General features: G+C 39.4%; 4 protein-coding genes across 7 annotated transcripts in view; 1 reads left to right on the top strand and 3 right to left on the bottom strand.

Annotated features, from left to right (window-relative positions):
• Positions 1 to 3,114: 3,114 nt before the first annotated feature.
• LOC306834577 (ceramide kinase) lies at positions 3,115 to 8,836 on the top strand. The gene is made up of 14 exons (XM_079360573.1): positions 3,115 to 3,198; positions 3,286 to 3,431; positions 4,265 to 4,360; positions 4,602 to 4,739; positions 4,834 to 4,962; positions 5,091 to 5,154; positions 5,266 to 5,411; positions 5,512 to 5,586; positions 5,715 to 5,867; positions 6,587 to 6,692; positions 7,106 to 7,209; positions 7,757 to 7,953; positions 8,040 to 8,356; positions 8,535 to 8,836. The coding sequence occupies exons 2-14, from the start codon at positions 3,308 to 3,310 to the stop codon at positions 8,665 to 8,667; spliced, it is 1,782 nt and encodes a 593-aa protein (XP_079216699.1). The 5' UTR covers positions 3,115 to 3,198; positions 3,286 to 3,307; the 3' UTR covers positions 8,668 to 8,836.
• Positions 8,837 to 8,863: 27 nt separating this feature from the next.
• On the bottom strand, positions 8,864 to 14,868 carry LOC306834578 (glucose-6-phosphate 1-dehydrogenase-like). Of its 2 annotated transcripts, XM_079360575.1 has the most exons (13): positions 14,688 to 14,868; positions 13,982 to 14,019; positions 13,750 to 13,858; positions 13,442 to 13,659; positions 13,196 to 13,354; positions 12,651 to 12,776; positions 12,470 to 12,563; positions 12,165 to 12,351; positions 11,809 to 12,044; positions 11,302 to 11,378; positions 11,099 to 11,191; positions 10,926 to 10,991; positions 8,864 to 9,731 (listed from the first exon to the last, which is right to left on the bottom strand). In XM_079360575.1, exons 1-13 carry the CDS (start codon positions 14,814 to 14,816, stop codon positions 9,719 to 9,721), a joined length of 1,545 nt encoding a protein of 514 aa, XP_079216701.1. In that variant the 5' UTR covers positions 14,817 to 14,868; the 3' UTR covers positions 8,864 to 9,718. The 2 variants fall into 2 exon arrangements, with proteins under 2 accessions (XP_079216701.1, XP_079216700.1); XM_079360574.1 differs by lacking the exon at positions 8,864 to 9,731 and having other exon boundaries at positions 10,834 to 10,991.
• A 762-nt stretch (positions 14,869 to 15,630) lies between these two features.
• Positions 15,631 to 23,543, bottom strand: galnt6 (UDP-N-acetyl-alpha-D-galactosamine:polypeptide N-acetylgalactosaminyltransferase 6 (GalNAc-T6)). Of its 3 annotated transcripts, none has more exons than XM_079360260.1 (11): positions 23,300 to 23,543; positions 21,507 to 22,012; positions 21,018 to 21,190; positions 18,671 to 18,820; positions 17,990 to 18,224; positions 17,770 to 17,887; positions 17,460 to 17,660; positions 17,183 to 17,314; positions 16,975 to 17,076; positions 16,707 to 16,865; positions 15,631 to 16,219 (listed from the first exon to the last, which is right to left on the bottom strand). In XM_079360260.1, exons 2-11 carry the CDS (start codon positions 21,986 to 21,988, stop codon positions 16,106 to 16,108), a joined length of 1,866 nt encoding a protein of 621 aa, XP_079216386.1. In that variant the 5' UTR covers positions 21,989 to 22,012; positions 23,300 to 23,543; the 3' UTR covers positions 15,631 to 16,105. The 3 variants fall into 3 exon arrangements, with proteins under 3 accessions (XP_079216386.1, XP_079216385.1, XP_079216387.1); XM_079360259.1 differs by having other exon boundaries at positions 21,507 to 22,009; XM_079360261.1 differs by lacking the exon at positions 23,300 to 23,543 and adding an exon at positions 23,227 to 23,244.
• Positions 23,544 to 24,407: 864 nt separating this feature from the next.
• LOC306834130 (adenylate cyclase type 6-like) overlaps positions 24,408 to 26,405 on the bottom strand; it is a 33,044-nt gene continuing 31,046 nt past the window's right edge. The window contains exon 24 of the mRNA XM_079359916.1: positions 24,408 to 26,350. Within this exon, the coding sequence (XP_079216042.1) occupies positions 26,222 to 26,350 (129 nt within the window). The 3' untranslated portion in view covers positions 24,408 to 26,221. The remainder of the gene's footprint in view (positions 26,351 to 26,405) is intronic.

Here is a 26,405-nt window from a genome sequence, read left to right as displayed (position 1 = left end):
CTCAAACTCATCATCAAAAAATAAAGACATAATGGTGTCTGGACAGACCAGATATGTGTTCCTTCTCTCATCTGACTTTGTGACTATCTATTTATTCAGAGAGCCTCCCTTTTCTCCACAAGTTCTTTCTCCACTTTTTTAGAAGAAACAATCTTTAGAGATGGTCAAACTCATAATAAGACAGCCAGGAAACTATTGACTTGCTTGCTGATCTCATCATTGGGACCTTTACGCTTACCTTTCCTGATCTGGTTCCTCCAGGAAAAACTTCAAAGCTAGGTTAATCACTTCTATGGGTGCATTGATCTGTTTAAGCTCCATATTGTAAGTGTCAACAATTTGGAGAAGCTTCTTGTGTAGAAGAAGAAAGGATTGAATACCTTCCTCTGCTCCTGGATGGAGTTACGGACAAACGTGAAGCCCCTTTAATGTGACCTTACTGGTGAAGAGCTGAGCAAGATGCTTCTCTTTGTCCAGCGGCTCCAGAAACTTTTGTTCTATTTGATAGAGACAGAAGTGCCTTGCTGTAGTCCAAGCCTGTTAACAACACTTCAGTTATTCAACGGGAAGATTAGAAGCCCACAGTCGACTTGTTTATCATTAAAGTGTCAAATAGAGACATCATTTCGATGTATAGGTTTTAGATTTTACCTCCAAGTTCAGCCATGAAGAAGTGATTTATCCCTGTCTTCAAAATCACTTCCTGAATTTCTGGACTCAGATCTGTAAAAAAATATATTCAATGACCAATAACACAAATTTACTACTCATACAATTCAAAGTCCTCCACAGTTATCACTACACAGGCTACAAATTATCACCTAAGAAACATGCTCACACTGTACACAAGGAAACAAGGACAATTACATACATGCGCTCTGGCACTGCACACCAGTTCAATCATTCTGGAAAACAACCACTCATTCACTCTCCACAGTATTTGACTGCCACATCCCAATGTCCCCGTCCCTCTGTCTACTTGGTGACACATCCACTCTTCCTCTCAATCAATGCAACATAAAACATCTCCTGGTGTCGCTAACTATCGCCAAAAAAGTCATACTACTAAACTGGAAATCAAGAAAATACACGTTACCACATGGAAACGTCACATACTAGACTACAATTCACTACAAAACCATACCATACACTCTGAACCCACAGATCATTCAGCCAATCCACCCTGGCCCTCTGTTATCTCCTTCTTACAGTCATATTACTACAAAACATGCCTATCACCTAATGATTGGTTTTCTCATTCTCTCCCATACAAGTTCCCCTCAAAACACACACACACACACACACACACACACACACACACACACACGTTTATAATCGGCATTTTTACTATTAATAGTACTATTCTGTTTCCCCCCTTCTTTTTATCTCTCCCCCAACTGTAATTCCCCCATGTTCCTTACCCTACTGTACGTCTGTTCTCACTTTAAATATGTACTTACCACCTGGTGTATAAATAAAAAAAAAAAAAAAAATAAGAAAATCAATCCCTGAAACTTATAAATACATCCAGTATCCAAAGTTGGTTTTCCATCAGTGTTTGAGTGAAATAAGTGATTGTTTTTACTCACTCATCCAGGAATGGTTAAAAACTAAACGTGTTATTGTTCATGTTGCTATAATTTACTTAATGTGAAATGGACCCATTGCAGCATTGAAATTATGAATACATATTTATTTGGACAGCCTATCCCTCATAAGATTTTCTTATGTAACTCATATTGGAATCAGTCCTAATTGCATCCTTTTTTCAAAACCTACACAACTAATTAAAATGGATACGGATGCATTAAAATTAAAATATAATTCTATATAGCCTACCTATGTCTAATCTAAGCGTGCTAATACAAATAATAATTGAAATGTAGGGAACCACTTTATGAACTTGATGACTTTACTATAACACATTTATAAAAAAGTACAGTTCCACAAAAGCACCTTTAATATTTAAAGCTTTTTGATTCTCTCAAATGAATATTTTCAGCTGCAAGAATGTGTTTCTTTAAGAGGGCTTTTTTCCCTCTCTGAGATGATACAGCCTTGAATACTGTGTGGAGATAGGTAGAGCCAGACTGTTTAACTGGCACTAAATTGTGGCTCTAACCTCAGTCGGGGAGCATGATGTATATGTATTAAATTGTGTGCTCTGTTAGTGCTGCATACCTCGTTATTATCGTCATGGGTCGTACAAATAAATGAAATGAATGAATAAAATTGAATACATTATGGGCTTAGGTGTTTGCTTCAATAGCTTTAGATTTAAAACATTGCCTGTTATAGCTTATAGTCCTAAACAACACTTGAGTTCCCCAGTAACAAGTCTTGAAGTCTAGTTAAAGGTGAACAGTCTTTTACACTTTTTGATGCCCAGTCTAGAACCGAACTATAGATTGGTCAGAGTGCATGTCCATGAAAGGTCTTAATTTCTGTCTCTTATACTCTGATTTTGCCTGATAAAAAGTGAACATTACTTCAAAACATTTAATAATTCAAGTATACGTACATATAAGCTTTATGTATTTTATAACCAATCAGCACTCCGTTGTAGTCATACGGGTGACATGAATTTAATGCTTAGTCTGAAAACACAGACTTCTAGTTTTAAAGGGAAGGGTTTTGAGGGACACTTTGTTGGGTTCTAGATAGATCCTAGTTGCCATTTTAACTGATGCTTTCTATTAATTTGTTAACATGTAGGCCTACTAGATCTCTACAACTAGGTCAACTTTTTATAAGAAAACAAATATAATCTTTATCTGTCATCAGTTTATTCAAATACATGTCGACGTTCAAATGCCTGAACTTTTTAACAATTAGGTTTCTTCACAGAATTTGTACAGTGGGCAATTGAAAAAAACAAGTGTGTCATTATGACATTTTTCTTTAAATTTGAAAGGGATTTGTGTTGCTACAGCAACTGACTAACGCTTCAGGTAAACTATTGGCTTCCAATCAGCAGGGTAGTATGCAAATGAGCCGGTGTCACCTGGGAGGGACTGAAGAGGAAACGATTTTTAGAATAAAAGCCCGTGTGCAAGGCGCTGCCTTCATGTCCCTGGAACAATGCTCTACATATATATATATATATATATATTTTTTTTTAATATAAAATGATCTTCAGGTTCACTCAGGGGGAGATGGAAACTTTGTGAAATAAAGACTCCAGGTTGTTGACAAATGGTGAGAGATCAGATTTCCAGCCTACTGTAGGCTAACTTCTCTAAATATGTAAACGTTGTTAGTTTAATATGTGAGGTTTTTTTTGAGAAACAAGACGAGATACTTCAAGATGGAGACAGACATGAGGATGGAGTCAAGTCTGTTTGTCGATAATAAAAGATACCGGGCTGTCCTGACAGGCTGGCATTTCAACTGGACCGAGTTAGATAAGAAGAACTGCGATAAGAAAACAGGTAAGTGTCTCCTTACTTTCCGACAGATTTGCTAAATTGCATTAAATACTCGTGTCAGTAATCATTTACATTGTTCGTTCGCGTATTAACATGAGAAATTAAACACGCATGAACAGAGGGAAATATTACCTACAGTACACGCCACTGTCTGTTTTCTGTCTACAGTAGGCATATATATATAAACAAGCTTGTCAACAAGATAGACTACATTTTTAACCAGTAGATTAAAACACTTTATACAACAATCTGTATGTCGGCTTACATGTAAGTTTGGCCATATAACGCCTTTTAATTAAACCTTCTGCTTGTAGAAAACACGTAGAACAAGTCAAACAGCATTAACATGAAATACAACCCTCTGAGACAGTTTACTGAAAACAGAGACAGAGATCTCACCCACTGGCACTGGCACAAGGTTATGTAATAATATACTGTAGGGGTTGTATTTGTACACAACAAAAACAGGCCTAACTGTACACAATTAAAAACCCTTGAAATACAATTATTAAGGAAATTACATCTGTTTTACACAGGCCTTGGATCCCAAATCTCCCACGGCCAGTATCTGTAAATCTGTCATAATTGGACTTTTGTATAGGATGGTCCTGCGCTTTTTATTGGTGCCAATGAGTCAGAATTAACAACAATAATTCAAAAGACCCATTTTGACTTGTTCAAGCACAGTGTTGTAGAGAAATAAGCAGCTTAATGGAATACTGCCATCATACAATATTTGCTACGCGTATCATGGTTTTAAATGCCTACAAAAATGTATTTTTTCATTGTATGCAAAGAAATGCACTGAAGATGCAGTGCTGTGTGTGTTATCAAAGTTTCAGTACCTGTGGCGGAGATAGTTGGAGTGGAGGAGGGCCGGGTGGAGATCCTGCCCAAGAAGTCAGTTGAGGACACAGACAAAGACTTCACTGGTGGGTTCTCTTGGTAGATTCTCGGGTATCACAAACCAAACGCCACAGTCAGACTGAAGTAAATGATAGCACAACATGAGGCAGTGCTTATCTTTGCACTTGAAATCAAAGGAGATGAGAATATGAATAATTGACGAGTGAGCCACACAGTAGATTTACATTCTCGGTAAACGTGATCTTGTTAGCGCCCATGTTTATGATGTTGTGGTTTTTGTCTCCTTTATCCACCCTTCAACTGCAGTTTTCTACGTGAAGCGCAGCAGCAGTGGGGGCTCTTATGGGTTGCTTTGGAGACTGGGCCAAACCCAGTTCAGCTGCTTGAGTAGAGTCCTCAGAGACCAGTGGACTAAACACTTAAGAGCAGCTCTCAAAACTCACAGTAAGGATGGATGATTAGACAAGGTGTCAAGTTGTATGGCTCCCTTATGTTGATTGTTTTACAATTAAGAATATATATCATTTTCATCTTGTAGGTCCTTTGCGCCCAAACAGGCTGTTGGTGTTTATCAACCCTTTTGGAGGGAAGAAGAAAGGAAGAGGAATCTACCACTCTTTAGTTTCCCCGCTGTTTGAGCTGGCTGGTATCAGCTCTCATGTAATAGGTAAAGCGCAATGAACTTACAACTGCATTTATAATTTTTGAGAAGAGGTTTCTAGAAACTGTGTCTCAAAGATGACCTTTAGCTTGCTTTACAAGTAATTTATTTTCATGATGATATTATCTGATTAGTGACTGAACGGGCAAATCAAGCCAGAGACCACCTCCTGAAGAAAGACCTGACAGGCTTTGACGGGTGAGAGCTGTCTACACCGTAGTGCAAACACTGTGGTATGAGCTCATTGTCACAGTTAAGCCTGCTGGGAGGTGCTCGCCTGACAGAAACTCTTGTATGTGTTTACAACAGTGTGGTGTGTGTGGGCGGAGATGGCATGTTCAGCGAAATACTTCACGGTTTGATTGGGCGGACACAACAAGAGGCAGGCTTTTGTGAGAATGATCCCACTGTCACTCTGCATCCATGTCCGCTGCATATCGGCATAATCCCTGCAGGTAACGATGATGTTATGAACTATTACAACTGATGGTGTTTCATTGAGAACAGGGACATGCACAGAAACATTCACATCCCGCTGTATTGTGTTTGCTGTAGGTTCTACAGACTGTGTGTGTTTTGCCACAGTGGGAGTAATCGACCCTGTTACTTCAGCTTTGCACATTATCATTGGTAAGAAACACTTTTCACTCCTATCAATTACTAATTTTTAAATCAACGTCATAAGTCCCCCACACAATTTTGTCAAATTAAGCACAATTAATTTTGCATGGCTTTATATTTCCTACCACACCTTGCAGGTGACTCTCAGCCCCTGGATGTGTGTTCGGTTCATCAAGCTTCTGCATTTGTGCGCTACTCTGTGTCTCTTTTGGGTTATGGCTTCTATGGGGACGTACTGGCTGAAAGTGAAAAACATCGCTGGATGGGACCTCTCCGATACGACTATTCGGGTATGACTGAGGCTTTAATGTAGCACACAGAAATGCCTGCAGTAGATGCTTTCAGACGTATGTTCAGTTTGAAGTTTGAACGCATTTTCAAATTGTCACATATCTTATTGTAAAACAGGGACATTGCAAATTGGTTTCCAAAGTGAAACCAAAGCAGAAGTGTCTTCATCACGCCTCCTTTTAATGGCTAGCAGGGGTCGACTGTAGTTAGAAAAAACAAGTTTGATTGTATAAAACCAGTTGAGAAATTGAGCCTTCTTCTCAGAATTTGTATTACCCAAGAGAAAGAAAAACCTTATAAGTTAACCTTTGGAGTCGTCTTCTTCAATGCAGCATTATGTTAATTTGGCAAAAAAAGGTCCCATTTAAAGTAAAGCAAACAATAAAGTGGGGGATTCTTTAGGGCGTGGCTACCTTATCAACCTTATCAACCACAAGGGATGTCCCTCTTCTCCAAATATAGTCGCTTCTGACTCCAAAAACACCCAAGTAGCAATGTCTGACATGCTGAAATCTTGGCTTCAGAACAGCAATTCACACAACAAGTATGTGTCCACTTCGTTTATACAGTTTATACCTTATAGTATAAGGCTATAAGCCTTTATAAAACACCTTGTGTAAAAAAGACATAAATGTCCCTGTATAAGTTTTTCTACACTGCTGTTCAAACCTCTCTGGTTGTAAAATTGTCGACTCGTCTAACTGTTCTCTTTGTGTAGGTACCGTGGTTTACCTGAGCAACAGAAGCTATGCGGGCATAGTTGAGTATCTACCAGCAGACCCAGTGCTTTCCAGCCCCAGAGACAGAACACGTTGCCTTGCAGGGTAAAACACCGATAAATAAGATTGCAATTATAATTTTCCTGCATCACAGTTACAGTATGACTAAATATCATAATTCATGTCATGGCTTATCTTTTTAAGCAGTGGTGAAATGTTTCAAATTCACTATTTGAGACATTGCAACTGCTATCAAGTGCAACTAGGACTCAGGTGTTGGGTGCCCCTTAAGGAGGGTACAAACAAGGGCAAAGAGGAACTTGATCTAGATGAAAGAAGAGCTTTTGTGTCCTTTTGGAGTTAACAATACTTTGCTCTTTGTCTAAGCTGGCTGCCTCTGGCTGTCAGCTAAAGGGTTTATGATGCTCGCATCATGAATGGGTGAATGCTGAGAAACTTGTTATTTCACAGAATTCCAATCAGAGTGAGCGTTCTTTGTTTTGCATGTGTGTGTTTAGATGCAGTGTGTGCTCAAGAAGCACAGAAAGACTCTTCCCTCTCTCTTCAGACTCAAGCTCCCTGCACAGCTCTCACTACAGCCAGTTCAATAATGACTCAGAAGGTAATAGCATTAAGTCATCCATGTGCGCTTCATATGTATTTTAGCTCATATACAGTAGCTATAATCCTTAAATAGCCGTATTGTCTTGGAACTCTTGTGAATAAAGGTACATGATAATGCAACCTCTGGGTTTGGATGCACAATATAACTTTTCCTTTATTGGATTGTAGGATTTGCTGTTCTCTCCAGCTTGAGTCTTTTATTAAGTATGATTTTAAATGCATTCACTTGCAGTTTAGGATTAATTAAATTTACACAATAGATCACTTTTAGTATGATGCATTTTTTTAAAAGCTTTTTGTTCTGCTTCAGTTGAAGCATAAAGTATGTATCGCTTAAGGAAGTAATCAGAGAATGTAAACTCAAACCAATGTTTGAACAATAACCCAAACAAGTTTAGCCAGTTTTGAAAAGGATTTGGTAGTAAAGTTTGCACAAGAGGGTATACTGGATTAAACAACATCATGGTTGTCAAAGAATCATCAATGATTATAGAAAAAATTTTACATAAAAGTTTAACATTTTTTCTCCGTTTCTGTCTCTCCAGGTGAGTGGGTAAGTGTGGAGGGAAGGTTCAGGTGTGTGTCACTCACTTGTATGTCAAGCTCTTGTCCCAAGAGTCCATTGGGCCTCTCACCCTCAGCTCACCTTGCAGATGGCACAGGTGACCTCATCCTGGTCTGGGACACTCACCCACTTGGATTCCTCAAGTACCTCTACAGGCACACAAGCTCACAGGACCAGGTAAGGGTAATATTTTGTATCAATTCAATGCTGCTGTAGCACATTCCAACTCTTATTGACTCAATCTCTCTCCTGCCTTGTTTTAGTTTGACCTGCCATTCGTTGAGGTTCATCGGGTTAAGGCTGTCCGTTTCTCTCTTCCCCCTGGAAAAGAGGAGGAGTCATTCGATGAGATTAGAGGACAGATTGATGTGGTTGATGATGAAGAGACAGGCTACATTGAGACTGTAAGCAGGAGTGGATCCCAGCAGCACCTGGCAGATAAAGGTTCAAAACCAGAATCGACAAAAAGGCAAAAAACAGCAAACCAGTTTTTGTGTGGTTTATGCTGCAGCAAAACTCCAGCTGTGTCTGTGTGGAACTGTGACGGAGAAATTCTGCCTTTCACTGAGATCCTCTGCAGGTGAGAGAAAGTACAACCATCCATGCTGTGTTTGAGTAACGTCTGCAGTACTTTATTGATCTACTTACGTTACATGTTAATATTTAATAGTCGATACGCTTTTACATATATAAACAGAAAAAAATGGTTATTTCTTCATTCAGATTTAACAAAATAAAAAGAATATACTTGTTCTCAGGATTCATGGCCAGTTGGTGCGTCTGTATGCGAGGGGAATTGAAGATGGAGCAGCCATGCAGGACTACATTGAAGGAAATGACAAGCGTGAAAGAATATCTTCACATCAAAAGTCTCAAACAAATTTTCGATAAAGTTTGAAAAGAGGAACTACTTTGTCAAAGAGATAAGCAAGGCTTGTAGCCTCTAATAGCCAAACAGATCCAAATATTTTTGACACTTTAACACGTTTTCTCATCGCAGCTAAATCTATTTATTCTTAAAAGAATGTGTGTTTGATAGAAAAAACTGCTCAATTAAAAAGAAAAAAAAACAGTCGTTTTTTTAATTGTACTGTTTTTGCTGTGGTTTGTTTTTTACTTGAGCATCCAGACATTCAAATCTATTAAATCATCACAAGTAAAAACACAAAAAGCAACCTGTTGAAGAAAAACTGACATGTATGCTTTATTGTTGCAACTTTTTTCTAGTGGTATCCAAAATCAACTCGCTAGTAAATGTGTATTTTAAATTAAGATGCACCAATTGTGAAAATCAGGGCAGATGCTGACATTAAAAATAACACTGTAGTCGATCGCTGATTCTGGAACAATGTTTTTTTTAATTCATTCTTTGTCATTTTTAGTCTTTTCTTCAATTCATCTAAGAACTGTTATGTAGTCAAATTGACTTTAACGGTCACCTTTCTTAACATGTAGCTGTGACATGTCTTGCAAATAGCTGATCTTTCCCAGAGACAGTGTCATCCTCCCACACTGCAGACACTGTATTTCATATTCAACCATGACAACAATCTTTACTGAATCAGCAGTTGGGAAACTAGCTCAGGCGTTTGCTTCGCAGTTGGATTGCTTACTGACATGGGTTCATGCTTCTTTATTTGCTGATGGGCTGATGTTTGTCAACAGGACAGATATCAACAAATACTCATTTTCAAACTAAACATCGGTGCATCCTGAATTTTTAAATATATTCACTGCTTGCCTTATTAAAAACCTTGACATTATTAATGCATACTGTGAATGTAAATTACTGTACACAACAGATGATAAAAGAAATTTAACAGTCCCAGGGGAGAAATCATTCCAATACACTCTGTTGCTCATATCATTGACCTCATGGCAGGTTCAGGATATTGGGTAGAAATATTGTTTGTGTTTGTATTTGTTGACTGGAGGCCCCAACTTAAGGAAAGCACCTGGTGAAGAAAGACATAGGTAACATTGGTTAAATGAAATCTGACTAAACCTTTAAGTAAACTTTTCCTGTGTTGAGAGAAATGAACCATTCCAAATGTTAGCAACATAAATCAGAGTTGACCCAGGATATAAACTGTAAGATTTAACTATAATGTACAAACATTATACTACTTGGTAACCTTGAAGTAACCACTCGGTAACCTTGAAGTAATCACTAAGTAACTGGTAGATAGTGAGTAGTGCCTCATCACATGTTCTAGAGTAGCTAATTATTATTAAACATATAGTGAATGCTGGATAATCCACACAAATTGTTGCATAGTTAATGGGGAAAGAACTACTAGTTAATCATTAGTTAATGGGTAGATAGTGAAAAACTTCTCATCCAATTCTATAGAGTAGCTTTTGAAAACGTAAGAGTGAAGTGAGGCATCATACTGAGTAATCAGTACTGAAGCATTACTTAGTGGTTACCTATTGGATACCTAGTAGTAAGTGCCCCCTTCGTTTCCCACCAACTAATCATGAGCTACTCTAGAACATGCGATGAGGAATTACTCACTATCTACTCATGACTTAGTGGTGACCTAGTGAATAGTTTCCCATTTGTCTCCAACAAATTACGTGTACCTTGTTGTAAAGCGTAACCTGATAAACAAGTATAGCTTAAAACACCTACCTCGAAGCCATTCTTACCAAATTAGGGACATTCAAGCATTTCTCCTTTGTGACTGACTATTACTAAAGTAGTCACCTCCTCTAACAAACCAGACAAACAAGCCCTCCCAGTATGGTGTGATCATATTTCTTTGTGTGCATCACTTTTATTGTTGTATTATTATTAATGATGACTGTAACAGCAGAGAACAGAGTTTTATAAACATGTAACAGATTTTAGGGTGTTAGCAGGTGGTGTTCAAAAACAGGGGAAAGGAGTGGAAAGAGTGAGAGATCTCAAATCTACAGGTGAACACTTAAATCAAGCAACTAGTCATTTCATCTCCTCTTGTAGGTTTGATTTAGGATGAAAAAAATAAACAGTAGTGTTTTAACATGCAGACAAAATCAGACAGCGACACAGCTGAAAATAATGTGCGGTAAACTTTATTTTTGTAAACTTGTCGTGTGGGTTTGTGTTTATGTGCTTGTTAGTGTAAGAAAGAAGGGATCACATTTTGTGGGGCTGCACCCACTTGTATGTCCCCTCATAGCGGAATCCCACCCTCTTTACAAGATCGTCCGCTTCCTTTGGACCCCGACTGTGGAGACAAAAAAAAATAAAGCAGGAGGAAGAGTCACTGAAAAAAGTTATGTGCATCATGAGTTATTGTTTGTTTGTTTTTTAGTATATGAAATCAGGTTTTACCTTCCATAGGTGTAAGGGATGGGATTCTTTTTCTCTGCCTCTATTTGGTGTAGAAGTGGGGTGAAGATCCTCCAGGCCTCCCGCAGCTCATCACTGAGACAGAATAAATAAAAGCTGAGGTGAACAATTAAGTATTGATACAACACGTCAAGAATACTGAAGTCTGGGTAAACACCTTAGTAAGGGTAAACAGGACAACTGACCTGCGCACAAAGTGCATCTGATTTCCACAGAAGACATCCAGGATCAGTCGCTCATAAGCATCTGGGAGCTTCACATTCTAAAGGATGATGTTATCAAACTGTCAAAACCGTTTGACATTTCATTCTATTCTGCTCTATATTGGACTATAAAATATATCAATTTGGTAGCCAAATTTACGTATGTTTTTTACAAACTGCATTTAGCCTTTTCGTTACATCACTTTACTTCTTCTTTTGGATAACTTTCTAACCCACAGATTTTCAACACTATTGAATGTCCACTAAAAATAAAAAAATTTTTAAGTGAAATGTTAAAAGTTAAAAACACAAACTGCAGTTTGCTGCAGTTAGTGTCTGTTGACAAGTTAGCCTATGGTCTATTATTACTGTTGTGGTCTTAGTCCCGTCACATCGTTTTTTATTCTTTTTCAGGGAAAACAGCTTTTCTATCCTGTGCGTAGAAAAAAGATCTGAACAGATCTTTTGATGAACATGAGCCTTCAGCACCTTGTATCTGCTCTTGTATGTGAGGTCAAGCTCAGTCTCCTCCGGGCTGAAGTAAACCCCAGGCCTCTTGGTCATCATCTTCAGGTAGATTGCTTCGTCTGGCTGCACCCGCACAACCAGCTCGTTTCTCTGGCAGCGCTCGTTGAAGATGTCTCCTGGCACGTCAGTGAACTGCAAACGCACTTCTGCCTTTCGCTCGTTCAGAGCTTTACCACAGCGGAGGATGAAAGGAACTCCTGGAGAAAAAGTAGCAGACATAGACTGTCACTGTGACAATAAATAGCAGCACATTCTTTATGCTCATAAAGAATGTCATTATATGTGAGGGAGAAATAAACATAATGTTCTGCCCGCACCATCCCATCTTTCATTTTGGACATAGAGCACTGCGGTGGCAAATGTTGGCGTGCAGGAGCCCTCTGGTACAGTGGGGTCATCAAGATATCCCAACTTAGACTGGCCCTCCCCACCAGGGTCCCCTACGTACTGACCGAGCACCACATCCGACACAGCAACAGGAGCAATATTCTTCAGCACCTTTACCTACAGCATATCAATGGTTATAAGACAACAGCAGTTTATTGGCTTGGATCCCCTTTAATTTTAGAGAGAAAATGTGGGTAACTGTTCACTATTCTAACCTCCAAGTCAAAGGTGTTACCTTCTCATCCCTCACATCATCCGGGCTGGTGGAGGCAGGCTTCTCCATGGCAACCAAACAGAGCATCTGCAGGAGATGGTTCTGCATGACATCCCTATATCAAGAAAAAAACAACTCGATAAAGGCCAAAAAACAGCCCCAAGTGTAAAAGTGACATGCAATTCAATAATTTGTCTCTCACCTTATGATGCCAAAGTCATCAAAGTATCCTCCTCGGCCCTGCGTACCAAAAGGCTCTTTGAAGGTGAGGACCACAGAGGCCACGCTGTTTCTGTTCCATATGGGTCCAAAGATGCGATTTCCAAACCTGAGTGAGAGAATGTTTGTGATTATCAACACTTGGCCTGTAGCTCCCCTGCTTTAAACAAATCTAAGCAGCAGTGTTGATAATCAGTACAGTTCTCCAAGCAGTGTATAAAAGTGTCCAATAAAAAGTAACAAGAGTTAATTCAATTACTCTGCAAAGCTGTCAGTCCTGCAACTTATCCTAAACTAGACTGTTTTCTAGAAACACTTAAACACTTCCTTCTGTTTGTATTACTTTGTGTCAACCCATTAATGCAGACCAACTACCTTTCCTAATATTTTATATCCATGTGATTAAAAGTCCCAGTGGTTCTGTCCTCAATATCAGCATCCATGGCATGCTTCTTGTCCAATCAGATAATTTGGTCAGCTGTTGCCTAACCTGAATTGTTGCCTAATTTTTTCTATGGATCCTGTTACCTGAGTACCATGAGGTTCTGGACCATCTCTTTACCCAGGTAGTGGTCAATGCGGTAGATTTGGTCCTCCATGAACAGGGAGGACAGTTGGGATGACAGCTCCTGTGAACTCTGTAGGTCACGGCCAAAGGGTTTCTCAACAATCACCCTGTTCCAGCCTCTGTTTTGAACACAGCTGATTAGAGTCACATGATCAAATAACATGTACAATACTTCTTCTGTGAACTTGAAAGAACAACCAACTAACTTGTGACCCATGCAGTGGGCTCTGATGTTTGTGCTGACATGATGGTAGACAGTGGGAGGCAGAGCCAGGTAGAAGAGCCTGTTGGCATCCACTCCCCCTGGCAGAGATGACAGATGATCCTCAAGCTGTGCAAAGGAGTTGCTGTCGTCATACCGGCCTCTGAAGTAAGAGTTCTTACTAAAGAAGGCTGAGAGGCTCTCAGTCTCTTCATCAGTGACCTGAGGGAAATGTTACACAATTATTCCTTAAAACACCCCTCAAACATTAAGGTAATATCATGTCAGAAAGCTAAGTTGAAGATGTTCTACATTCAGATGAGGCAGACATGCTGTCTTGATGTCTTCGACGGTCAAGTTAGATCGGGCAAAACCCACAAAGTAGGTGTCATCTGGGAGGAGCCCATCTCTGAATAACCACCTATAGAGGGGACAATTAGTTGGCAAAGATGCAGAAAACTTGACAATGCTCAAATTCTTCATATTACCAAGCAGCCTAACAGCTTTAAATTTATAATTCAGACAAACTTGGAGTTTGACTCACCATAAAGTTGGATAGATTTTCTTTTTAGCAAGATCCCCCTGTGCAAACAATACAATCAAATAGAGATATGATCAGTAACCTCATCTGATAATTCCCTTTGCTTCCATGAATCAATCAAGAGTCCAAAGAGCACTGGACTTTGAAAAGTGGTCACAGCCGAGTAGGTCTGTTGAATAATGTGAGTACTTTGAACATTGGACTCTGAGACTTGGCATAATGTTAAAAAATAACTTGATTTAGCACAAAAATAGATTTAGCAAATTCTTCCATGTTTGATGGAAAGAAGAATGATAGCCTGACAGTATGTTTATGCTCCCAAACGACCCCCTTCTTTCAATGTGAGGTCAAGGGAAAAAGTAGTTGCAGCACATTTCAGACAACATGGAATTCCCATTATGACTAACACACGGTGACATCCCCGAGTGCAGGGGTGTGTATCAACTCTGTTGGGATCCTGTTACATTGAAGTCTGTTTTAAACATGTGTCCTTGTTATTAGTACTTTAATCCAAGTGGAAAATAGATTAATTTACTTGACATTAGCAAACAGGACAATTAGTAGATGTTTACAACTTTTACAAGTAGAACGGATCAAATATTACTACAAATCTTCAATTCTGTTTGATGGATGTGTATCAGTTATACTTTTAGATACAGGAAACTGTTATTCATGCCATGATATGCGGATTTCAGAGGAATGTACTCACAGAGGCTCCAAGGATGATGAATATGTGTGTGCTGGATTGGCTGGACTGCTGCTCTCCATAAAGCTCCCTCCTGAGTTGTCCAAACACCTCAGAGCGACTCAGCGGCTCAGTGCTCATATTCTGGCCCATTTGGTTTCCCTCTTGTTGACACTCATTTCCCTATTTCTAGTACACACGGTATGATGAAATTTCAACAGTCACCCTTGCCTTGCAAAAATGCCTTACAGCAAGTTTATACTGCCCCCTTTTGTTCCAAAGAACAAACACCTCCAATTCAATGCTTCCTCGTGCTATGTACTATATATAATCTCCAGTCCAGCTCGTTAGGTTTACAGGGGGACTCCAGGCTTTAATTCAAATCTCCACATTCCTCCAGATTAGGTTTGGCAATTTAGAATAAATCCTGCTCATTCACTTTTTCTCACTCTTCAGGTCGGCACAGACAAGGTTGAAAGTAATTGGCAAGAATGTGTCCTTCTCCTAAACCACTCCTTTAACAACTGTTGCGCAAATATTTACTTGGTTCCCTCTATCTGTGCAAGACTTGTGGCTTTCTTGCACGGTGGCAGAGAGCTTATCACTACATTAACTCCGGCAGTGCAGTTTGCACAAGTTATATAAATGTCAGAACTTCAGCATCTACAGTATAAGTTAATCATTCTTTCAGGATGTTGTACGCTAGGTAAATCAGTAAAGAGTGTTACTTACTTTGTTTTAAATTACCTAAAGAGAGTTACAGTATTAATTAAGATACACACATTTACAAGTACGATTTAATAGGACCAGCAATTGACGCACATGGAACAAATTGTATCAGTTTATTGTACTGTATCATACAAAAAGTATCAATCTTTAATACAAAACCCAGGCAATTCTGATTCCCTCTTGAAACATACTGTGATAAAAAATTACTTCATTTATATAAATAACCATATGTCTTCCACAAAGTATTATGTTTTTTATTTTAAAAAACAACAAAACAATCTTAAACTATTGTGCACCATGTCACATTTTTTCATTCATTCAATGTCAGACAAAAAAAAGTCACTTAAAAGCATTATTTTTACACCGGAGTGTCAATTCCCTGAATTAAGATCTTTCCATGCAGAAAGCGATACACCATCAAGCTGTCCCTCCTGGGTGTCAAGTCAAAAAGCCGACTGCTAATACCCAAACCACCATTAAATGTCTTCTCCCCAGTTTACTTCATGACAAAATTTAAAATAATTTAAGGCCAACCCAAGCGTCTTCAATAGATGTGACTGTCTTTACTGTGTCCTTCATCTTCATATCTCTACTCAGTATAAAGCATCAACTGAGCTCCACAGTATGACGCCGCCTGGATCAGCGCTGAGTCAGTACTGCAGAGCAGAGTCTGAGGAGGGTGCATTAGGTGCCACAGGTCACCTGGTTAGGGGTCAGCTTAAGCTCCAGTGCTGGAAGAGGTTAGCCGCGTCACAGTTGTCCATTTGGATCTGGTCTCTTTTAAGTTGTAAACATTTTCCACTACTAGGATTCTTAATAAGATTTTCCTGCAAAGTTGGATACGATAAAAAGTAAATTAACACACAAGTCTGAATATAAACAAATACAATAACACTTCCTCTATTTATCCAACAGCTCTATGCTAAATAAATGAACATTTCGGGCATACAAATGTTTCATTCTTAAAATGACAAAAGAAGAAAAGTGCTTGCACATCTGTCTTGACAGCAAAAAGTTGATTAAATTAGCTTAGGATATTGACCGCAAGCAGAGATTTCCTGTCTTTCAAGCACCTCAAAAGCTTACTTAAAAAACAACAATAAAACCCGGTAACTTAAAAAAAAAAAATTCAGTTAAGTAGTGGTGCTATTTCCCGGAATAAAATATGCTTCCAGGCCATGCAAACCAGCAGCTGTAGTCTTACATAGCAAACGTGTAATTATTTCAATTTTCTCAACTCACAAAAACTATAGAGAAGTATTAATCCCCGAAGTTCCTAATTTAACATTCAGTCCAGCCTGTAGTGCGCCTTACCTCTGTAAATATCCACTCCTGTTGCGGTGACAAACTGGTGCCTTTCCCTTTCAGTGTGCAGAGCTCGATCTTCACCTGCTCAGGATTGGGGAATGCATGAAGACACAACTGCTTGCCAATATTATGACGTAGCTCCTTATGAGACGTGTACTCAAAGTACTAGAAAAAAAAAAGAAAATCCTTAACAATTAGATAGTCGGACAATGTCAAAGAACATGGTATTAGGATGATGTTTTTTCATTTCATGTGTAAGTCAAGGTATGTGTACCTGGTTGCCTCCCATGTTGTGGCACTGATACATAATCAGAGGTTTACCTCCCTGGTTGTTCGCTCCAACATCCAGGCAAGTTTTAGAGCCTGAGTTTCTTATCTAGTACAAATACAGACACGACAAATGAGTGAAATACACCCGCAGTCATGTGAGGTTAGTAATATCTTTCTTTATCCACATTCAGACAAAGGGAAAAGTGACTCACTGTTCCAAATTTCACTGGGTTTAAATCTGGCATGTAGACCTCTGGGTAGATAGTCTGCAAGTACCAGGTGAAGTTCTTGCACTTAAGCCTCTCCCTCAGATTCAGACGGTCAGAGATGTCTCCATAATTATGCTAAAAGAATGGATTACCGTATGATTAACTATTAACTTTTAATTGCTAACAACGATACAGTGGGAGTACAGTGATAAAAGTCACTGATTCCATGTGCATTCAACATTTCAAAAATGAGCACTACCCGTCAGCGGGCCACACTGACCGTTTGGGCCATGGTTGCAGCATTCTTATTGCGGCGATAAAAAATGTTCTTGTAGTCATCCATCCAGACTTCAGCCAGCCGAACCAGGTTGCGAGTGATGACCTCTACTCCCTTGGGGAAGGTATGGGGGCTCTTGGTGCGGAAAACATGTCCAACCACAGAACATGGGATGATCTCGAGCTGACCCCCACATTGCCACACCTGCAAAACACATTAAAAACATGGAGAAATTAAGGCAATAACTTGCTAATGACAGGGGGACTTATAAGATAATAGGTGGAGCTTAGGGAGCAAAGCTAAATAGACGAACCCTGAAAGACATCTCCAGATTTTCACCACCCCAAATCTCCATCTTGTCATCATAAGTTCCAATGTGCTCAAAGTACTTCTTTGAGATTGAGAAGAGACCTCCAGCAAAAGTTGGTGTTCTAAAAGAATCACAGCCAGAATAAAAAAAAAAAAAAAAAAAACCCAGACACTTCAAATGATTCACGATGTTCTCTAGGCACAGTCAAAAGGATCTCTCTTACTTTACGGGGTACGTTTCATCCTTGCGCAGTTTCTGTGCCTCTTGAGGGATCGCCTCCCAGCCGAAGGTGAGGCCCCAGTCAAAGTTGCCACGGTTGTAAGCGCGGCTGGTGGTGACAGGCTTGTTGAAGTGAAAGTTGTTGAGGTCAATGGAGGAAATTTCAGGACTAACCACAGCTGTGGGCTCCTCCACAATGCGGGCCAATAGAGGCTCGAGCCAACTATGGAAACATTCACCTAAACAGGGACAGAGGTCAGATGTGGACACTTAAAGCTGCGTTCACACTGCAAGCCTCAATGCTCAATTCAGATTTTTATTTTTTGTTGCTCAGATCAGATTTTTTTGCTTGGCTATTCACATTGCTATGTGACATGTATCAGACTACCGTGGGAATCCTCATATGAAAGAGGCCCAAATCTGATATGAAACCGACTGATTCAATGCGATATGTGCTCTTGAAATTGTCATAAAAAATCGATCTGATTTACATAGATGAAAATTCAGATTAAGGTCACTTTTGGCTGCAGTGTTAATGCAAAGCATGGCCTCCCGCACATGTTAGTCTTACATCAAAATGAGCTACTTTTATGGATTTGTGTATGCATTACGTATGTGTACTTTTTTTAAACACACAGGTACTTCACATTTCAGTTGTGCATTTGTCGAGAGCGTGTTTTCTTACAGTGTGCATCCAGAAAGGTTAGCACCTCGCCCTGAGCAATACTGGCACCCAGCATCCTGGCAGTGATGAGACCCTTCCTCTGCGGCTGCCTCACTACCTTGACAATCTTCAGCTGACGCACATATTCCTCCAATGGGGTCTTGAGGTGGTCTGAAGAAGTTTAAACAACAATCAAATTTAGCTCATTCTCAATCTGAGATGCTAAAGACCAACCATAGAGATCTGTTGAAAAAATATTGTCTGACTGTCATTTTAAAGCAGAAGTGTGCTTGCCCGTAGAAGAAAAAAGAGAAGGATATTCACATTTATAACTATGAAGCTACTCTCAGAAGAAACAGCAATGAAGTGGAAACGTTTCTCGTAAAACTAGGTCACATTTCCTTTCAAAAAGCTTTTGACCACATGCCGTACATTTGTTATAAGTTTCAGTCACAAAAGGAATCCACCAAATTGAAACTTAATGAAAGATGTTCCTGTGGTCGCAAAAAAGAGAAGTGTGGCTTTAGCGGAACCTGTAAATATAGCTGAGAGGAACAGCACATTAGCTCAGAGCTAACCGACAAGGACGAAAATAAATGATTTTAATTTAGATGTTAGTAGTGTTTGAAGATACATGTAGCATTGTGCAGGGCATATTATGTCTCAGTGTTGTATCATATTGAGAGTGTGTTGAAATTGTCATATATTCTTTGAACCGACAAATAATTATTTATATAAGACAATCATGTTTTACTTCAAAAAGGTCAAAAGATCTTCCGTGATATTTAAAAGCCACTCGAAGTTTTTGCTGCATCGTTGGTACTGTCTGAAACACTGATCTGTATTTAAGATTAGATAAGATGCAACGTTACAGTCATGCACACACTTGTAGTCCTGCATGCAGATGAGAGTCACAGGAGGACAACTGTGGGAACAGTATGTATAGGTGCTAATAAACTAATATCCAGAACAGAGGCTCCAGTGCCTGTTTACATTCACTACTGTAGTCATCTATGATTTAAAGTAAAAAAAATATATAATAAAATGGGTAAAAACATGATTATGGAGCTTCTGTATAGTGATCCAGTGACAAGTTCGACTGTTTGCATAGTAAAACATGTTCCTATGCAAACTAGAAAAAAAGCTGCTGTTTACTTTAAGATAAAATCACTTTAGTTTGCATTTCACCTTAGGACAACCATACCTGCCTATTGTAAAACACAAATTGTCAGCGTCATTTATGACAGTTATTTCATGTGCCACTGCACACCACAATCTTTTGCAATTTCAAAGACCCAACATGCCTTTTACTTATTTGTGTGAAAAGCTCGTTTGAATGCAAAACTTTAATCATTCTAAGATGTCTTATTAAGAATCAGGGTTAACAGAGAAAGTCAAGCTTCCATAGGAACTCTGAAATGTAAGCTAAGGCTGGACGATATGGACCAAAACTCATATCTCGATATTTTTTCGCTAAATGGCGATACTCAATATATATCAACATGTCTTATATTACCAGTCAGTTGCACAAGTACATGAAAATAAAATACCTGTTTGTAAAATTAATCAATTTTCTGCATCACAAAATAAACAGGGATTTGGTATTTATTAAAGTTTTGAGAGAGAGAGAGAGAGAAAGAGAGATAGAGAGAGAGAGAGAGAGAGAGAGAGAGAGAGAGAGAGAGAGAGAGAGATGAGAAATAGGCGAACTGGCAGCTCTACAGAAGACGAGCATGACATTATTTTAATGCAACATGAACTATATCAATATTGTCTCACTCTATATCGTGTTTGAAAATATCGTTAGAGATCATACATTACAGTTTCAACACTGCAGAAGACTGGTTTAATGTGTAGCTAGGAAAATATGCAGAAGTGGTGGCTTGGCACTGATAAATATCCTTGTGACTGCTGTCTGGATGAAAAACAATCACTGACTGACTGATAGACAGATCTTAAAAACTCGATATATTGCCCAGCCCTAGTTCAAATATCATTTATAAGCTCAGAAATATATTTGTGATAATTTCCTGACATTAATGAATTACTTATACAACCAGTGCTTCCTAGTGATTATCTAGTCTCTTACAACACTTTACTAGTTTATGACTTGGACATGTTTTATACATTAAGTACCTGCTTGTCAGGACAACATGAAGAGCAGATTATCTTTGAAGCACATCAAAAATCATTTCTAAAAACAAGTAAAGAAAAACCCACATGAATCAATCAAATGTGGCTTGCATTTCTGCTTTTCCTCACAAATTCCTCTCCAATAGTTAGCTATAGGCTACGACAGATATATTTACCTATCTTACTGATCTATGAAACATTTCATTACATTGTATCAATGTTTAGAATTTCCCACCTGCAACACTGGCATCATCTACCAGGATGATCTCTTTGAGAAGGGACGCAGGGGATGTGTGCAGGACGCTGTGGACAGTCCTGAGGAGGGTAGACCAAGCCTCATTGTGGAAGACAATAATAACACTGGTGGTCGGCAGAGGAGGACAGCGAGGAAACTTCCTGTGTACACACCTGTGAACGTGAGAAGCAAACGTGATGAAACACTGGTGGTCTCGTGGAAACATGTCTAAAAGGCCCCTCCTGATACTCATGTTCTGCAAACAAAAAGTAATTAAAGCAAATTGTGCAAACAACTAAAAATGATCAGCTTATTTAATAAAGAACCCCTGGTAACAGACTGCCTTAAAGCCATGAATCACAGATTCCATTCATTCAAACATGACCCCCAGCTGAGATGTAGGGTATCAGCAGGCCTGACATGAAAATGTCAGCACACTTACGGTGAAATATTGATTAGTCGTAGAATAATTTCGGATCATTTTCTTACTCTGGAGGCCTTGTGTCATCCCCAAGACTGCGACTGAGTGATATGCGGTCGCTGGCAAACTGGTTAAAACAGTGCCGTGTCATTCCCTCTGATTTTTCCTTCTCCTCTTCTGGAGACATAGAGCTTTTATGAAATCCCTTCCCATCAGCCCCAGGGGCGTTGGGGTCCTGGGGTGGTCTCTCCAGGTAAGGCTGTAGCTCAGACTGGGAGTAGAATCCAGCAGGGCAGTTGGCATCCTCGGTGGGCTGGGACCCCACTGGTGGAGGCTCCGGAGCTCCAATCTGGAAGCCAATGTTGTTTACAGCATCTCGCACCATGACCATCACCTTGTCGCCCTTGTCAACCAGCTCCTGAAACCAGGGGTCACCAGAAGATGAAGAGCTGACATCCCTCTGGAGAACAACGAGGGCCACCATGAAAAGAGTCCCCGCAAGGAGCACCAGCTTCAGGGGGGACACACGCCGACGCAAGTACCAACGCATGATCCAGTCTTTTTCACAAAGCTGCTAAAAACAGAAAATAAAAATAATTAATCCACTGTGGCTGGCTGCAAATGTTTGTTCATTTTACACGAGAACGTCAAGCAATCTCTGAAGAACACTTGTCAAATTCTGACCTCCTGTCATAAAACTAAAATCCTGTCTGTGTGTCTCTGCAAGTGTCATAGCAGCAGGTACTCGAGCCAACTCAGCTCCTCCCTCCCTGTCTCTTTAGGAAACAGTCCCATAGGGTTGGAGAGAACAGGGTGAGGGTGTGCAAAAACACACCACACCTCTTAGTAAACACCTGAGTTCACCTGCTCTGGCCAGTCCTCCAGGACCCACGTGGCAGCAGGTGCGCTGTGACACGACAGGTTCAACCTGCGTCTCCCACACAGGTTAATAATTGACACACACGCCACCCTGTATCAACACCTGCTTTATACACGCCTCACAAAAATGAGCTGTCATCTCAGTGGGAGTTTGCAAGGTGGAGCCTGACATGATCTTCAAGTGTAGAAATAATAAGCAACTGTTTCCTGCTGTGTGAAACAGGATATTAAAGCAATGTGAGACATCTGCATGTCCTCAGGTGATCACTGTTCAGTAAGAGACTCACTCTTACTTGGTCATAATTAATTCACCCTTTTCTCAAGCCAGCCTCCTTCATTATTGATTCAACAGGACACTCTTTTGGTGTTTCAGAAAAGATAAAGAACCACACAGAACAAGTTGTCTCAAAAGGACAACCAGTCAGTCCAGTTTGCCATGACTAAAAGGAGGAGGGTACATATCTAACCAGACAACGTTAAAAAGTATGGAAACGTTCGGGCTCATAGATTGGAAATGTGAAAGAGTACTTAGGCTATTGTCAAAATCTGCGTCATATGAACTCATTTATAAATAAAACGTTGATCAATTATTTTGACGTCATTGCCAAAATACTATGACGTTCCCTATTGCCTTTAGACAATAGATACAAGCGGTGTTTCATTAACTGATATTTACAAATTATATTTACAGCTCAAATAACTTGGCAATCTTATATACAAATTCAAAATCGTAAATAAAAATAGTCGTTCAGCTACACGATTTACAGCAGAAAAACGAAAGAGGAAGAACAGACTATTCTTATTCAAAGTGTGGTCTTCATTCAAAGACGAAACACCACATGTAAAAGTCATTTCTTCTCCCTTTAAGCTGGTCTAGAAAAGACACATCTTCCGCGGATAAATACAAACCGGTCAGTCTCTTAACATGACAGAAGGAATCCACTAAAACGTAATATGAAAAGGCATGTTGGATGTCACTTACCTTAAACTAACGAGAAGTTGACCCTTACACCTGTTCCGCTTATTCTTTATTCATGTAACCAGTTGCCAAATGAGCACAGTGAGGCTGATCTATTGTCTTTACGTTCTGAGACTACAGATAGTATCAATTCAGAAGACAGTAGGTTGCCTCCCGGCATTTAGCTTTGAAACGTACAGGTGCCATTGGTTGAAATGATTAGTGAGTGAGTCCCCTGCTGGCCGCGTGTGTTTCCCTCGGAGTGCGTTCAGACTTTCAAGTGCTGTCATCGGAAACAGAGCACGAGCTCGTGTATTTGATTGTCATACAACACAGAGTAAATAAACAATAGCCTACACGTATGAATATGTAGCGTAATTAAAAAATCCAATCGAACAACAACACAAATATAACAACTAAAACTTGAACAAAAAATACATTATATTATATGGGGAATATATTTTAGATATTGCACTAAGATCTCGACACTGCTAAAGAAAAAAAGTTGTCAATGACAAATAGAGTAGTTTTTTGTTTTGTTTTTAGCAACAGTTTATGGAAACATTAGGCTTCTACCCAGTAAGTGTTTTTTCATCAGGGATTAGAAGGAATTTGTGTAGTTTAATTAATGTTCAGCATTGAGTGCTGTTAGTGAACATAGCTATTACCTCCACATACATTAATTATGTATGGGCAAGCAATTAAATACTCGCTCCTGTATCAGCGTCTTGTAACTGTATACTGTTTTATTCTGAAAGGGAGAAAGAGGCGTGTCTCAGCTTACTGTCACAGGGAGAAATCTTGGTTTGCGGGCTGCTGATTGACATGCATGCTATAACTCCTGACTTAAAATGCCCATTTAAAATGGTTATGCAACAGCTTTAAAAATCAAATGTTTATAAAGTATTTTGTAGGAAGGTAAATAAAATTGCTTCTGATTTTGGTCGATATTCATACGCCATTCACAGAACAGCTATACCCCCCCCCCCCCCTTTTCTTTAAACATGTATCACTGTTAGTACACACAAGCAAATAAAGGATAGCTATAATTATTTTGTAAAATATTCTACACCAATCATGATATGTGAGAGAATGATAGTATAGGTATAAGAAACCACATAAACACAATCAGTGCAAAATGGCCATTTATTAATTTCTGATCAAAGGGGGAATGAATCCACAACTGCGCTTATTATGTCATAAAGTAAAATGCAACAGTGTTTAGCTGACCCTTCACTTTTATTAAGGATGGAAAAGAATAAGTACCAGTGAGCATTGTTTTTCTACAGGCCATAAAGGCTGCCTTTTAGCCTCATAAAGACAAGTGAGCAGCTCAACACCTCTCGTTAAAAAAAAAACACCTTCACTATTCATCCAACATGATGTCCAATCAATTTGGCCCAAGTAAAACAATAAAACTCTGTATTCAGTACCAAAGGCAATTTATAAAATGTTTCTTCAGTAGTAGTTTCATTGTGGACAAAAGTATATATTGTTACATTCACGTGGTTATTGTTTTTAACTATATTTATTTGGGGGGTTACAAATCTCCATGTGCCCCACACAACCATAAAAGGATCAAATACTGTTGTGTAAAGATGTGAATATTGGTCCAGGAAGTATGAGGACCTTAGAACTGCATAATCTCAAGGCAATATGTGTAAGATGAAGGAGAATCCTACATACAGACACCAGTTTAAGTCCACACGTTGTCACATAATCCGAAATATTCATGTCAAAGGCTAACGCATCTTTAGGTTGGAATGAAATCTGTCAAAATTACAGTCCAGCAAAGGTGCTGTAGATATAATTCTCTTCATTTTGACACAAGAAATCAGGAATGGTCACACAACTCTGAAGAAATAATATAAAACATGCTTTGCAGCAACCAGTTTGGCAAGAAAGCATTGTCGTACAGTATCATAAAAACCTCACAGTGAAAAGTTACAGTTCACGTAGCTAGATGCTAATCTTTATCTATAAGGGGGCATCCTTACAGATATAGATCAGCCTCTGTCTAAGTGTGCGCACACCCATACACACAATCAGTAACACACACCCAAACACCCATACAAACTGTCTACTCACACACATTTATAAAACATTTCATAATAGTTAAACAATCTCTTTTCAGTACCGTGATACAAATGCAACGATTCCGTCCTTCATGTCATACTTCTTGTTTATGGCTAGAACCAAAAAAACACATTATAGGGAGCAGGTAATCACTCATACATTTCAGTGAATCACATACAGCCTCGTGTCCGGCCCGTGTCTAATCACAGGCTGGAAGAAACAAAACAGGCCCTGATAAGAAACAAGAAACTCCAAGCCAAGGTTATTTGAGTGTTTTCTACCTGCGTATATGTGCATGTGCCTTAGTTATCCTTCATGAATAAGTTCACAAAAACAAAAAGTGTTCGTAAGTATCACCAACAGTGATATTGCCGTGGCCTTTATTGTAAAAGATGAATAAATTACTTAAGGTCACTGTACTTTGAACAGAATCACTGGTGTTTGTATCATATCAAACGTTTGTTCTTTGGTCATTTTCTCTCACGTTGTCCTTGCATATTTTCTTTTAAGTAACGTGTTTTGCTGATATATAGATTTTTTTTTTGTACAAGGTCATAGCAAAAATCCATCTGCACAAAAATAAATAAAGACTCCAGAGGAAATACTTGTACTATTGCTCATAAACACAAGCATAGCCACTTCTGTTCTAAGGCAACTGGGCTTCATGATCTCTTGAGCAGCTTAGGTAAAAGCCTTCACAACATCACATGTGACATCATACACATGGGCCCAGCTCATTTTGGCTGGCCTGTCTCCTCCTCTCCCCACTGTACTGTGCTGCTGCGCTCAAAGTCGAGCTGACCACTCAGTGTCTCTGCAGTCTCTGTCTTGTCAGTGCAATGGGAGTCGCACTGCGGTCGACCCTGGGTGTTAACTGCCCGGGGGACCGCTGGTGAGGAAGTAAGTGGTCATCTCCCCCTTCCCCTTCACCTTGACAACACCTCGACAGTCAAGCTGGTATCCATTGTTGACCAGCACGTGGTATAAGTCTGTGGTCACCTAAGACAGAACAAGGACATTTGAAACCCAGGATGTCAGACACTCAAGCCTTTAT

This window comes from Symphodus melops (genome assembly GCF_947650265.1).
Source record: "Symphodus melops genome assembly, chromosome: 13".
NCBI classification, from domain to species: domain Eukaryota; kingdom Metazoa; phylum Chordata; class Actinopteri; order Labriformes; family Labridae; genus Symphodus; species Symphodus melops.
Note: the sequence above shows the minus strand (reverse complement) of the source record. Positions and strands in the feature narration are given on the sequence as shown.